The 14,933-nt window shown below is 41.7% G+C and overlaps 1 protein-coding gene across 1 annotated transcript in view; it reads right to left on the bottom strand.

Annotated features, from left to right (window-relative positions):
- Positions 1-4,157: 4,157 nt before the first annotated feature.
- FBN1 (fibrillin 1) overlaps positions 4,158-14,933 on the bottom strand; it is a 227,714-nt gene continuing 216,938 nt past the window's right edge. Inside the window, exons 63-66 of the mRNA XM_008534321.2 lie at positions 14,260-14,379; positions 9,362-9,593; positions 6,677-6,851; positions 4,158-5,453 (exon numbers count right to left, since the gene is read on the bottom strand). Of these exons, the coding sequence (XP_008532543.1) occupies positions 5,064-5,453; positions 6,677-6,851; positions 9,362-9,593; positions 14,260-14,379 (917 nt within the window). The 3' untranslated portion in view covers positions 4,158-5,063. The remainder of the gene's footprint in view (positions 5,454-6,676; positions 6,852-9,361; positions 9,594-14,259; positions 14,380-14,933) is intronic.

Here is a 14,933-nt window from a genome sequence, read left to right as displayed (position 1 = left end):
GCATTTTATTTGTTCTTCTTTTGGAATGCACAGTCAATTGAGTACATGCTGTGTCGTCAGAAGGTCTGGGGTTTTTAGTCTCAGTCCTACCTCTCTAAGCTAAGAGACCTTTGACAAGACACCTGAACTCATGCACAAGGAGGATTATAATTACCCAGGATTGAGATGAGATGCAGAGGGACTCTCACTCACAAGTGCTTTTTAAACTAGATGTGTTAGATTCAAAAAAATATCTATGGTAGCCAACACGAATCCTGTGAGGATATAGGGAAGGTGTTATTATGAACCCCAAAATACTGATGAGGAAAATGAGACTCAGGGACATCAAGGAGTTGCCCTGGCCACATACCTTAGAAAGGGAACTAAGACTTGAACACAGGCTTTCTGACCTCAGCTTCCCTGCAGCGTTAGGATTCTGCACCAGGCGCTCCTGAGGACCTCAGGACGGGACTGAAATCTCAGCAAATTTTCTCTACCAGACAAGGAAAGGTCAAAGCTCTGTGAACTAAGGAACACAGACCCTGAGGGAAAACCTTGAGAACGAGAGCATCAGCCGTTAGGAATGGTGCGCTCAGCTCCCATGTCCTCTCCCAGTGGGTATGAGGCCTGTGTGGGGGACATGGACAGGGTGGGCATGATCAGGAGCCATTTTCTCTGGGGGAGCTGGTTTTGCAGCAGACTGATTCTTGGGCTCAATTACTGTGAATGACCCACAAGTGAGCCTGCTAGGGTCAATCCACAAACACGCAGGAAGCAGCAGGCCTCGGAGAAGCTGGCAATCCTGCCTGAGGCACAGGATCACTGGAGTTGGACACTGGACTGCCCTAAGAGATGCAGCGGACATGCTGAAGGGGGATAATCGTGCTGCAACTGAAAACAGAAAGGCTGACCAGCACATCATGCTGACTTCATGTAGCAACAAAAATACACAGACACATACACAATGTTGTAAGCCAATATGACCTCAATAAAATAATTAAATGAAAAAAATACAGAGACAAAAACCCAATCCAGCCTGCCATGCTTTTGAAATTCTGATAGATCAACGTCCCATTAATCGTTTCTGACAAGTCTGGCCTTCTACACAGCAGAGCTGTTGGGGACACCCAGAGCAGAGCTCGCCGTACAGACACAACTACACAGGCCTGTGACCTCTTTCTGTCAATGGCTAGTGGGATGGATGAGATGTGTGATCATCACCAGGATGCTTTCAAATGTCTCCCATTTCCAGGAGAAGAAAAAGCCAAATCATTCAGGTTTGATTTAATTTTCCCACAGACAGAATTTATGTTAAAAAGGAAACAGACCTCTTCTGATTTCTGCAGCTCCCACCATAGCTGCAAAGAACACATCAGGTGGGTGTGGAAGGTACCCAGAAACCGCTGAAGGGAGCAGCTGCTTTCTGCTAAACATCTCTACCTTGGTGTTGCTTAACTTTGAACCTGAGCCAAGGATTGTAGAAATACTGAGTGTGACGCCTTCTAGCTGACACTGTAACCAACCCTTGAAGGGTAAAAGGGAGCAGAGGGGGTAGTGCGGCATTGATTTATGAAATGGGAATAGTCACAGAGATAAAAAATAGCATAAATATTACTTTGTGTGGAACAAAAACAACAATGGATAGAGAGCAGAGAGTTGAGCTAGTGGGAAATCACACTCACTTACCTGCTATGACTTGGTTTGATTAAAAAGGATGCACCTTCCACTGTCCAATAGTAAAAATGAAACTGACATCATTTGTAGAGGTCATAGTTCAAGCTTGGATCAAGGATGCAAAACAGTCCATATCCTAAAAAGAGGTTTATGACTTTGTTTGCCAAAAAGACCATTTTGGATTCATTAGCAGTTAGTTGAAATAATAGATTTTGTGTTATTGCCAGGTCCTGCCAAATGTACGTTGGTGTCAAATATACAAGACCGTCCTGTTTTTACAGACATTTGTGAGAATGTCAGAACGTTTTATTGAAACCCAGACCTGTAAGTGAACCCAGTCGTGGATACACATGGAAATTTGCAAAATCAAATTCACAGCCTTCTTGTTTCTCTCTCACCTCAAAGTCAGAACAATACTGAGAGTCCTTTTCTAACAATACGTACGCTCACGATGGGTTTCGAAATGTTTAATGAAGTAAATTGGTTTGCTTTTTTTCCCTAAGTTTATTTAAAATTGGCAAGGGGGAAATAACTTTGTCTTCAGCTATGTATGTGAAAACTAATCTTTCTTCTAGTAATAATCTTCTAGCATTTAAAAACAATGTCCTTAAACCATTCAATAATTACATTTCTAATATATCTCTAAGAACTACAGTTAAAATCAGAACAAAGTACCTTCTATGGACAAAGCTGACTGTGATTTTAAGATCTCTAGCAGTTTAGAGGTATATAACTTTTAAGTATACTAATATAGCATCAATCTAATTGTCCTTTATTTTGGCTTATCTAATTTACAACATGATTTCCGAAGTTTAACAGTATTTGTAATGGCAATGTCTGAAGCAATTTTGGCCGAGTAAAGTGCTATTTGTTGAACAAAAATGTAGTTGTTTGTGCAAGTTTAAACATATCACAAGGCCAGCTGAGTTCATTTCAACTCTACTTACAAAATAATTATTGGCAAATGAAATGGACTGAGGGGTAGAGACGACGTTTTCAAGCTTCTGAGACTTTTACAAAACCAAGTTCTTGAACCATTGAAAGTAAAATTGAAAGGTCACAGACAATTAGAAGGTACAGGTTTAAATCTCAGAATTAAAAAGGGTCTCGACAAGAGGAATATTTACAATGGAACAATGAAGAAAATGTTTTGTTACAGTCAGAAACATGGAAAATATGCTGTTGGAAATTGTTGGCTCTGAAATAAATAAAATCCAGACTGAGACTATTAAAAATATCAAAGTGATCTACCTCGTGCCAACTCTATTTTCTTCTGTTGTTTGTTATAAAGAAAACCCATTATTGAATATACTGCAGTTCTGGTTAAATTATCAAAGACACTTTCTGAATGCAAATTATTGTTTACCATATGCTATATAGTCTTCTCCAACAATTTCAGTAGACTAGCATCATAGAAGTAGAGGTGCAGAGTTAAAAGGAAATTTTGAGTCATATTTTCACTTCCTAACCAAGGTACAAATCCCTTCCAAAATTGTCATTTGACTCATCTCTTTTGAGCACCTATTAAGAGCAAGATTTTTCTGGATAGCAAAATAAGAGACACAGAAAATACTTCAAGATGTTCACGGTCTGTTAGGTGGAAGAAAGCATCCTTGTCCACCGGCTGCCATTATGCCTAGACTGAAACCCTCTAGCTAGTGACCGGGAGCTCACACATTGCAAAGAAACCCATTCTCTCAGTGGGTGGCCTGATAATTAGGAAGGTATGTGTAAAACTGAGCTTTCCGCCAACTGACCCTGGTTTTGTCTTCTGGAACATACACACTCCGTCTTCTTCAGCCTAGCTCTTTGAAGATTTTGAGAGGACTTCTCTGTGTCCTGTCTGGTTTCTTCTCCCTTCATGAAGCAATCTCATTCCATCTTTATTTTTCACTACTCTTTACTTTACTGCACTGAAGGATTTTAAAAATTATTTCATATCAATTGAATGAGTTTAACTTGTAAACATTCAATGTTGCACTTAAACAGCATTTTCAAATTATGACATTCAGAAAACAAGAGTTAAAGCATTCAATTGGATTCAATTTGGGATTATCCCTTTGTAATTAGACTACCATTGACTAACAACAGATGTTTAGGGGAAAAAAAGGATGGAACACCTAAGACTTGCCAACACTGTGTGTATATTTAAAGGGAGGGGGCATAATAAATCTTTTATAATGAAACGCACGTGCTCTAAGACAACGACTGAACTTGTTTTTTAAGGTAACTTAAATGTAGTAGTTTAAAAGTCACAGGACTAATTAGGTCATGTTTTAGAAATGACGCTACAATCTAAATTTTTTATTGGTGAGAGATAACTCTGCCGTCTTTAATGAATAAAACAAAGGACTGACTCAAATATGCTAAATTTTCTTCTAGGGGTTATACATTTGGCACCTTTAGAAGCTAACAGACCCAGGATAACTATATTCAGGAGACTATTTAGCCTCCAGAATGGCCCCTCCAATCCCACATCCATGCAAGAACACAAAGCCAAGGGGTACACTAAAAAAAGAAGAGACTGTTTTATTGTGACATTTATGACATAGACCCCTTGTTGACAGGAATGACCGAGGGTAATCTTGGCATATTGCACAGGTGGGATGAAGGATGCACTGGTGGTCCTCTGGCTGCTGAGGCTATTTCCTGGTCCTCCCAGACCTCCATACATGTGTGGGCCAGTCACAGAAATTTCATTACCACTTGGTGTATACATTTAACAAGTCTTTGGTCTTAATAAGCACCATTACAAACCCTCACATTAAGGGCATTATTATTCTAGTTTATAAATGTTTCAATGATAAAAAATACGATTACAGTATACACACACTTAATTTACATGTAAGGTATTATATTCATAACTGAGATAAGCTACTGAACTAACTTTGGTTGATTGAAATTAATGAAGTATTTGAACTGAATACTTGTAATTTGGTTTCTAAGTTGTGTAAATATTACAGTGCATTTATAAATCTAGTTTGAGAATTTACTAGCACCAAATAGATATTATAAATGGCCAACCTAGTACTTGTATTTGGAGAAGCAAAGTTTAAAAATTTGAAAAAATAGAACGGTCCATCAATGGAAAGCACATTCCTGTACGTGTGCTAGAAGGATGGCGTGTCAGCACGAATGGCCAACTCCCAATGGAAATACATGACCCAGTTTTCAAGAATTAACACATATAACAAGGTAGCTTAGCTACACACATAAGAAGCCTGAGAAAGTGGTTGTTTCGAACTAGGGTAGTCACCTGTACCTTGCTTTTGTAATACAAGAATAGTGCTTATTTATAGAAATTTATGTGGTGAAAGATTGTACCTATGATATGAAGATTCTGATTGGGGGAAAATTCAGTTCTACCTATCTATCTTTGTTTTTTAATTATTTGGTCTCTGGATGGTGAATTAATGAAGCAAAATCTGAATTTTCATCTTCAGATTATCACCCAGTTCACCACTGAGGTAGTCTTTGTCATATTTATCTTCTAGCTGATTAAGTTCTTTCTTTTTATAAAGTGGAGTACTACTGATTTGTAATGAATAGGTTCCAGCCACTGGCTTCTTCTTTGTGAAGTGGAGGTAGCTGATCCCTTCCTTTTGGTTGATTTTAAAGAAACCATTTTCATTTCCTGATTCAATCAAGTATCTGTTGTGATTCGTCAGAGTCGTAAGGGCCGGAAGGAGTTCTAGGATTCGGACCTTGTTACTGATGTGGGAAATATTGAAAGCGAACATGGCGGTCTTCTCAACGTCCCAACTTGCAAGACTCACATTGGCTTCTATCTCAGGCTGATTCTGGAAAGACACATGGCAACGTGTTAAATAAAATGTAAATATGTCACTTATTTTCCATATTAAAGAAAAAGTGACTTGAATCCCACACTAATACAACTTTCTTCTCATGTTGTACATACTATGTTGAAAATGCATATTCATAAAACACTTGGTTTAAACCACAAACATGTCAAATTGGCACATGCTTCTTATATTAAAAAATATTAAACTTATATCAAGAAGAAAGTCGAGTTGAAATCACTTGTATTTGGAGGTCTTCTAATGCAGTGGGTTTCAAAGTGTGGTTCCTGGACCAGCAGCCTCAGCATTACCTGGGAATCTCTGAGAAATGCAAATTCTCACTGCCACTTGACACCTACTGAATCAGAAATGCTGGGGGTGTCTCCCAGAAGTCTATATTAACAAGCCTTCCAGATGATTCAGATGCACACTCAAGTTGGAGAACCACAGTTTTAATAGATTATTTTCCTTCCAAAGACTTATCTCATTCCCAAACCACAGCAGATGGGTTGCAGCACCGATGCTTTGAAAGGACCAGTCTATTTCAATTTTGTGTACTGACGCAAAACCATCCCCTCTGAAGGACACACCTATGAAGCTACTTCCTGACTCTGATGATCTGCTAATATGCAATGCTTTTCACCTGGCTTCTTGCTTGCCTCTCTGGGACCACATGTGCCGGATTCTCCGGGCCCAGAGCCAGAGGTCTGGGTGAATATCTGTATATTTCTGAGTTGACTGAAAGGCTGCAGCAGCCGTAGGCAAAGAAACCCAGGCTGCTTGAGCTCCATGTTGTTTTTGTCTAGAATCCAAGTCCCTCACTCTCCACATGCCTCTTTTCAGTAGAGGAGCCTCTAGCTTTCAGAACTTGGCGTCCCTGTGTAGGGAGCACTATGTCACTTTACTATTCTGCCCACTTGCTGTCCTGGATCTCAGACCTTGTCCTTTCAGCAGACTTTGGGTGGGTGTTTGACTTTCTTTTTGGCGAGACAGAGGAAATGAGCAAGTATGTGAAAACCTTCGATGGCCACTCCCTAAAAGCAGCAAGAAACTCCGGAGAGCTCCACAGCCTCTGGTAAAATGCAGCCTAGAGCTCAGGGAATGTCTGGATTTTCTCCCCAGGGAGCTTTTTCACACTTTGGAGCACCCTCGGAGGAAACCGCAGGAATCTGGAAAGCCTTTCCGCAATAGGAGACATCAGGAGAAACGACCTTCTGACCCACCTTGATGTTGGAGGCATCTGTCTCGTTTGTGCTTCTCCGTTTCCTGCCCCGTTTGGGATAGCCGTTGATCTTACACTCATAACAAGCCTCCGGGGAGAGTGAATTGTCATCCATTTCACTGCTGGAAGGTGGCTCTGTGCCTCCTCGGCCCATGCCCATTCCAGAAACACAGTGCCTGCAGTAGAAGGGGAGCATAGACGGTTCTCATCAGAAGCGGGAGATCAGGGAGGGGGTGCAAGAACTCTGGTGAAGCCTGGACCCTGCCTGGTGACGGGCAGCCCTTGATTATTTGTCCACTGGATGAGCGGCTGGTTCTGAGGACTACCCTGACATCCTCTGTATTTGCCCTCCAATTCCAGTTCCCTGAGTTTATTGATTTCTTTCTCTATCTCTCAAGGCCCTGTTTTGCATATTTATTTGCCCCTTTATTTCCTAATGTGGCAGGCATTTTGCTGCACTCATGCTGGGGAGGGGACTTGCAGTAGAAATAAGAGAAGAACAGGGGAGGAAGGAGACCATGTGACTTGGGAGGTTAAAAAAAAAGGCCTTTTTATGAAGCAGGCTCCACGGGATTGTGAAAGGTGTGCGACATCACCGTTCATTTCCTTGCCCTCTTCCTGCTTAGCTGCTACCATGACTATACCCGCTATCTCCACCACCACCACCGTCACCACCCTTCAGGACTCCAGCTTCTGAGCAATCTCTCCTGTTATGTGACCTCTCACTTTGGCTGAAGCTACTGAAGATGGGAAGAAAGCTCCAGGTGATAACTGAGGTTGATGTAGAATTAAATTGTGAAGATATGCAACATATAAACTACATGTATCGGAGCTTGCCCAACTGTGGGAAATTGTTTCAAGTCATTCAAAACCGCTAGGGCCATTGGCTCTGACTCATGTGAGGCTGAAAAAACAAACCCATGCCCAAGAGAGAACGAGTTCAGCTGTTTTTCTTTGCCTTTCAGTTATCAAAGCCAAGTTATGGAGGGAGCCTTGCGTGTTTCACAAGGACCTTGTTTTGTTATTCTGCTTACTATTTCATAGACCACTTGGAATGTATTTACCAGGCTCCTCTTTCAAAATGTGTTGAAATATCTCAATGACTCTAAGAGAATCTTTATTTTGGGTCAGGGTCCACTCTATTGATTCACAGAGAAGCCCAAACTGCTATAAATCAGTAGATTTCTACTCAGGGCTCATAACATAGACCAAATATTATTTATCTCTTTTTCTGTACTAGTTAGCCTACTGTTTATACCTCATTTTCTTTTATGCCCTTAAGATTCAAAATACAGCACCAATGAGAATATATTTTGTATTTTTCACCAATTTACAGGTTCCTACTATTTTCTGCATCCTGCCAGAGCCCAGGACATTTCCTTTCTTCTTCCTTTATCTTGTAACATGAAATGTGTAGAAACAACAAAATGGATGAAATGATGAATGGTCACCCTATGTGTGTGTATCCATTCACATGATGATTAAATTATGGGAAGGCAAATCCCAAACTTGCAGGCTTTGGTTCCTTTCTCAGAAGTCCTTTCCAATATTTTCATATCCCTGGAACACCACTTACAAGAAGTGTGACTACAAAGTCCCACTGGCCGGGAGCCAGTTTGGAGTGTCACAATTTTTGCTGGGAAAACGGTTCTGGCCTTAAACTTATAAAGAATGAGTCTACTGAGAGCCAGACACAAACATCTGGGAATTTGTGTCCTCTTGCTGGCATTGTTAGCTTCCCATGAAACATTCTCTTACCTTCAAGTCTACACAGACCCAAAATGAATCACTTGACATTTGTGTGTCAAGAAATCAAAGACCACTAAATTCATAACTTGACATATACATGTATGTGCATGTTATAGACTACGTAACTTTGTGTGTGTGTGTGTGTGGGGTGTATATGAGGGGGAGTTAACCGCTGCGTGTTCCTAATTAAAAAGCTAAAATTCAAGATCCTTCACAAGATAGCCAAAACTAGATAGACATGCAAGTCTAGATTAATTCAGGAGAGAAAAAGACCTAAATTTTGAAAACTTACCACTGAACTTTTAAAACACTAACTAAAATAAAAATATGTCTTCCCTGCCCCAATTCTTATACACACGCTGCAGTGAAGTACTCTACCTGGAAAATATAATAATTATTTTAACTTTCATATTTAATGCTCTTTCGGCAGTTTTTAAGGTAAATTTAAGTCCAAAATGTAAAATATACTTTAAAACTGTAAAGGACTCCACAAAAGGTATCCTTTTGATTTATCCTAAGAGGAGCCAGATGAGAAGGCATTTTAAGTCAAGACAGAACCCTGCTTGTCTCAGGAGAAGGGTGGATCAGCAATGCGCAGTGCAAGTCCCGTTCTGCCATGGGTGGCTCCTGGATTTCCTGAGAAATGAATCACTTTCCAACAAAATGTGAAGATCAAGAGAATGAGATAGAGAAGCCCAATACTGAGGTCTGTACAATGCAGTTTCACTATTTTGTCTGATGTTCTATGAATTTCCAGAAATCGAGACATCTTTTAAATAAGATAACCTAAAACCTTTGCAGAGCTAACTGGAATTAACTCAAGGACTATAAAAAGTATGGTTCTCTTCTACTAGGACAGGTCATTGTGAGTTAAACATACTTAATCATACTGTGAATGAGAGAGCCTCCAAGCAGGACCATGAATAGCAGTGCTTACCCTTGGCCTATTCGGAAGTAACCAGGTGGGCAGGCACACAGGTAGCCGCCCTCAGTGTTGGAACAGCCGTAGCTGCAGGGGGCCTGCGAAGAGCCACATTCATTGATGTCTTGGCATCCTCCGCTGAACTGTTCGTACTGGAAGCCGGCGGGACACATGCACTTGTAGCTCCCCAGGGTGTTGTGACAGGAGGCTCCTCCGCAAATGTGAGCACTGAGGCATTCGTTTTCATCTGCAGGGAAAACCAGAAGACGCCGCATATGTGACACTGGCCAGAGGTTTCTGTTGAGGAGTCTGGGTCAGGCCACTTGCCGCCAGACAGCTGGTCATCGGCTAAGCTCTCAGGACGGTAAGGCAGGCAAAGGTGGCTCGGGTGGGGAGAGGAACAAGAGAGAAAGATGTGGAAACAGATGTAGCCTGCTGCCATGTGGTGAGCAAATGTGGTTGACGAGGTCCAGTGCCCCAGGCAGAGTACATTAGAGGATGGTACCCTGAGGACCGACAGACTCCAGTTCTCATCTGAAGCCAACACTAGTATGTTCTGCCCCACATGAGCATCCTGTGAAAGACATGGAGCTGGTTTGCAGCTAAGGGTCAGGGTTCAGGGCGGGAGGGAAGGAATCCTGCAGTTCTCTGTGCAATGGCATGACTATCTCCAAAGCAGGGACAACCATATTCCCGGAGGCTGCTGCCCTAGTCTGCCTTTTCAGGATGTGCAGGGCTGGCAAGGGCTGACATCCTGCAGGAAGCGTCTGCCCCACTTGGACTTCCTTTTCAAAAATTTTCAAAAGCCCCCAGGTGCTTGTCCTGGGGATAAATAGTGCCTTCTGGTATGTCTGCTCCCATCTCGGAATGGGCCCCCCTTATCCAAACCAGCCTCCTGCCCAGAGTGTCTGGGCCGTGACTAAAGCTAAGCATGGCTGGAAGAGATTCAGTGCAGACGTCATGAGCAATAACTGTGGAAAACCCACAAGAGAGACAGATGCTTCAGGACCGGCTACCCATAGGGACCTGCCAAGTCTGATGGTAATAAGCAGGACAAAGAAATCTAACTTTAAAAGATCAACTCAAAGAAAGCAAATCTCAAGTTTTCTCATTATTTCTGATTTATACTCTCTTGAAATCTCCAATGTATTTTTATAGACCTGACTTTGTAGGGTATGTTGGAAGCTTGCTGGTAAGACATTTCTGAATTGCTGCGGCTCATTTTCAGCCATATGTTTATCTGAATGCAGGTGGATTGGCCTCCTCCTCACGTAGAAAACTTCCAATGGAAAGGAGGAGGGAAAGATAATTAACATTTATTAGATGCCTACCGCATGACACATGGGATACTAGGCCCTTCTCATTCATTTACTTAACCTCCTAACAATCACGGGAGGCATTATAATCCCTGCTTCACAGATGAAGAAAGTAAGGCTCAGAAAGCTCCTGCGAGATCTCCCTGCAGAGCAGAAGGGCAGAGATGCACATACCACATGTCTCCCAGGGGACTCACCTCCCTTTCAACTGGTACTCCCTTTCTCCTTTAATTAGTTTTACCTTATTTGCTAAAGTTGATTCATTTGTAAAGAACAAAATTGTTTCTAAGAAATTTAAATCAAGAAAACAGGTGGATAAAAATGGTGGGGGCAGGGTGCTTGCATATATATATATATTATATTCATATTGCCTGCCTGCCTTCCTTCCCTCTCTCCCTCCTTCCTTCTTTTTCTCTCCTTTCCTTCATTCCCTCCCTCTCTCCTTCCCTCTTTCTTTCGTGTTTGTGGTTACAGGGAGAAGAAGGAGTAAGATACATAATACGAAAGCCATTCGTTGAGCTGCCTGCCATGACTCAGTGCCCAGCCACGGTCTGCTTGAGGATCCTTTATATACATGGACTCTCAAGTACCCACCCAGGGTCACTTAGGCTCCAGGGTTCCTAGAAATAATTAAATCTGCCATTGTCTGTGTTCTTTCCCCCTTATTTTAAATGAGAGATGAGGTATTTGATAGATACCAATGGAGGCCAGGGGCATCAAAGAATGAATGAAGAACTGACAGTGTCTGCTTTGGTGGAGAGAATCTCCCTGGGCTGGATGTCTTCTCCTTGCTCCTTCAGGTCCACCTCCAGACTTTCTACCTGCTCTCGTCCCCAGGAGGCTGACCTGTCTGGAGCATCGATAGGCTCCTCTCTCTTGTCCTGACCTTTTGGTTGGGCTCAGCCATCTGTTTCCTGCTGGGACTCTGACTGATAAAACCTCTAAGGCATGGATATATGTGGGCAAAGATATGTCAATATAGAGCTTAGATTTATTTCGTTTGTTCCAAGGGGCAAAAATAGGACCAATGGTTAGAAGTTAGAGGGAGAAAAGTTCATTCTCCATGAAAAAGACATTTCTAAGAATTAAAGTTTTCTGTACATAGATTGGGCTATCTTGGGAGAAAATGAGTGTCCTTCAAGCTGGTAATCCAGTCAAACTTGGGTGACAGGGAAGTTGGAGAAGGATTTACATATTAGGAATGTGGTCAGACTAGATAATCTCTAAGGTTCTTTTTAATTTTGAGCATCTATCTATGCTGCCATAAATATCTACTCCAGTCAAGAACTCTCCCCCTCTCCTTTCACATTCTTTTCTATATTATTTTACTTTTTTTCCTTCCTGAGAATCTAATAAAGTTTAAATTAAACTTGCTTATCTGGGTTGAAGAGGTGGGGTGGAGTAGAATAAGGTTTAAGATAAGAAATTGGCAAATGTTCCATGTTTACAGCTTGAAAACAGTCTGTTTGTGCACTCACCCTTTTTATCAATATACAAACGCCATAATTTGTTTAACATGTTTTGCACTTTTCCTGACCTTTTTCATCCTGTGCGCCCTGAAGCAAATGGCTCCACAGGGAATTTTTCTGTACTCCAGAATCTTTCTTTTATTCCTTCAGTTGGTGCTTAATTTGGTGAGGGTTTTGTTCTTTTTACAAAAAGAGGACAATTCTAATATTATGGAGATTGCATTGGAGTCTCCAAAAAACAGTCCTTAAAAGCAGATGAAACCTGTCCACTCTGTCCTCCACAAGCCAGGGTTTCAGCACTAGGCTTACAGAGGGTGTGTTAGCAGAGGCAGGGAGGAAGAACCACTAGCAGAATTCCAAAATGTACGATGGGCTTCCTTTTACTAATTTTCTCTAGGTCAAAATGGGTCAACTCCAACTGCAAGCTGGAAGTTTGATATTTTTCAGAAAGCAATAAAACCCAGTGCCCCTCACCCCAAACCCACCCATCTTCTAAGCGTGAACTTCTGGCTGCTGAGGAGTGAGGATCAAGAGAGGGCTGGACCAAGAGATCTGCTTTGCTCTGCATGGCCCTGGGGAAGCCATCCTGGCCCAACGCAATGCTCATTTTGGATAACTATAATTTTCAAAAATTATGAGCTCTGTTTGGACTGGCATCTTTTGGGCACCAAAAAGCCCCCAACCTTTTCCTACGTCTTAATTGACTTACTCTTCTAGGACTCCTAACCAGATGATCTTCATGAGGCCAAAGTAGACTCTCCAGACAACTAGGGCATAACCTAGTCTACTATCCCCAGACTGAAGACAGGAAGAAGAGGGTGAGGCCCAGGAGTAGGAGACCTTATCTGTCTTTTACTTTGCCCCACAGCTCCAATTTCATTCAAAGAACCTACATAATAAGTGCAGGCAGGCTTATACACTGGGTATTGAATCAACAAAGTTCACTCTGGAAGTTCTGTGAACAGTGTTAGAAACTGGTGATTAAAACCCAAGACCTCCCTGGGCTGATAATGAACAAAGGCATTCATATTAAGACTAGACAGCTAGTCAGCAAGTTGTTCAGTCTAAAGTGCTCTAGCACTGGGGTCATTTTAGGCAACCCTACTTTACTTCTGCAAAATTGTGTCTTGCAAAGGATCAAACAAGATGAGAAGTGAGACACAATTCTGGTAAATAAAAACACACCAAATGTGTCTTCATTTGGAGTAAAGCAAAGCATTGCAATGCGGAGCAGCCACCCAGGAAGCAGTAATTCTTTGCGTCTTTGCTAGGGAGAACTCTGTACCCAAGAGGGTGGCAGCTAGAACACGCACCCGAACACCAGGCTTGCTGTGGTGCTCGTAGATACTTGCTGAATGAAACAATGAGCGAACGTTGATGCTTCCAAGGCCGCCCTAAATCAGGAAGCTAAGAGTTCCAGGCATGTCACAAAGGAACTGGGGAAGGACAGATTACCTTTCCTCTCTTGGCTTCTGGTTCTTCATCAGGAAAACAGAGAGCTTGGGCTAGAGGGATCTGGGGTCCCTCTAAACTCACAGTGTTTGGATTCTCTGATGTTCATTAAGAGTTATTTTCCCATGACATTGTGGAATCAAACATGACATAATTTCAATTTAATGAGAGAGTCTGTGGGTCTCCCTTAATTTCCAAAAGAATTTAGCAATCCTAAAAAAACTGGCCATGTCTGCTGCTTGTACTCTGCCACAAGGATGAGTAGAGCTGAATGGGACCACTTCTGTGTCTTCAGGCTAAAAGTGCTCATAATAGCCTCTGGCTGGCTGATATTTTCAGTCAGAAGTAGGATTTTGTTAGCTCCCCATGGGAAGAGAACTCACGTGTGCGTGTGGGCTGATGACTAGCAAAGGAATGGAAGGGCAGAGGGCTTGGGGGAGCCAAGGAATTCTAGGGGCATTTCAAATACCTTCAAAGTATCTTTTATCATAATTTATTTCTTGGTTTGCTATTTTGCAAAGGTTACAACTTCCCTCTGGTTTCAACCAGGTAGGGCCAATTTTAAATGAGTAATTTGTTGCATCAATGACAAGTTTAAAGTTTTCAGAAAGGAAGCGGTATTTTGCCTCATAGAAGCTTACAGCAATTCATCTGTTAACAAGGAAAAACTACTTGCCAACACACTGGTTCCACTGGTAGTGCTGGAGATAGCCCTGGGGGCAGCTGCACCTGTAGCCCCCGATGATGTTCTGGCAGCCATGCTGGCAGCGATGGTTTCCTTCGCACTCATCCACATCTAAAAAAGACGGTAAACTCAGCTTTAAGCCACATCAACACTTGTCTCAGAGGCATTCTCTGAAGCAACATTTATATGCATGCTAAATGAAAGGCAACCTTAACAAGAAATCTGACCCCTAAAATATTATTCTACCACCACAAACCTCAAGAATAGCTACTCTGGAGCTTTTGATAAGTCCAAGGAGAAAAACATTCAGATGGCCCTGGTAAAGACTACAAATGAAAATGATGACGAGATTAGTGCAAGGCACAGGAGCAGTCTGTGGGACAGCTGTGCAAATTATTTGTATTTGCTTATTTGAGCCAGAATTAGAAACCAAAAGATGTCAAAACAAAAATAAAATTCAAAAAAAAATTTAAACTTTTAATTACATATTATCAGAAGAATTATTCCTCATATATTTAATCTACATCGGGGGAACCTTTTTATGACTCTGGATCCAATGACCAGAAAATTAATGAATCAAATTCAGAAATCTCACTATTTTCTTTCCTTATTAAATTAATAACTGAGCAAAAAAAGCCTTGATACATCTAGGAATGGCATGTGTT

Source organism: Equus przewalskii, chromosome 1 (genome assembly GCF_037783145.1).
Source record: "Equus przewalskii isolate Varuska chromosome 1, EquPr2, whole genome shotgun sequence".
Classification (NCBI taxonomy): Eukaryota; Metazoa; Chordata; class Mammalia; order Perissodactyla; family Equidae; genus Equus; species Equus przewalskii.
This window is presented reverse-complemented; position numbering and strand designations above follow the sequence as displayed.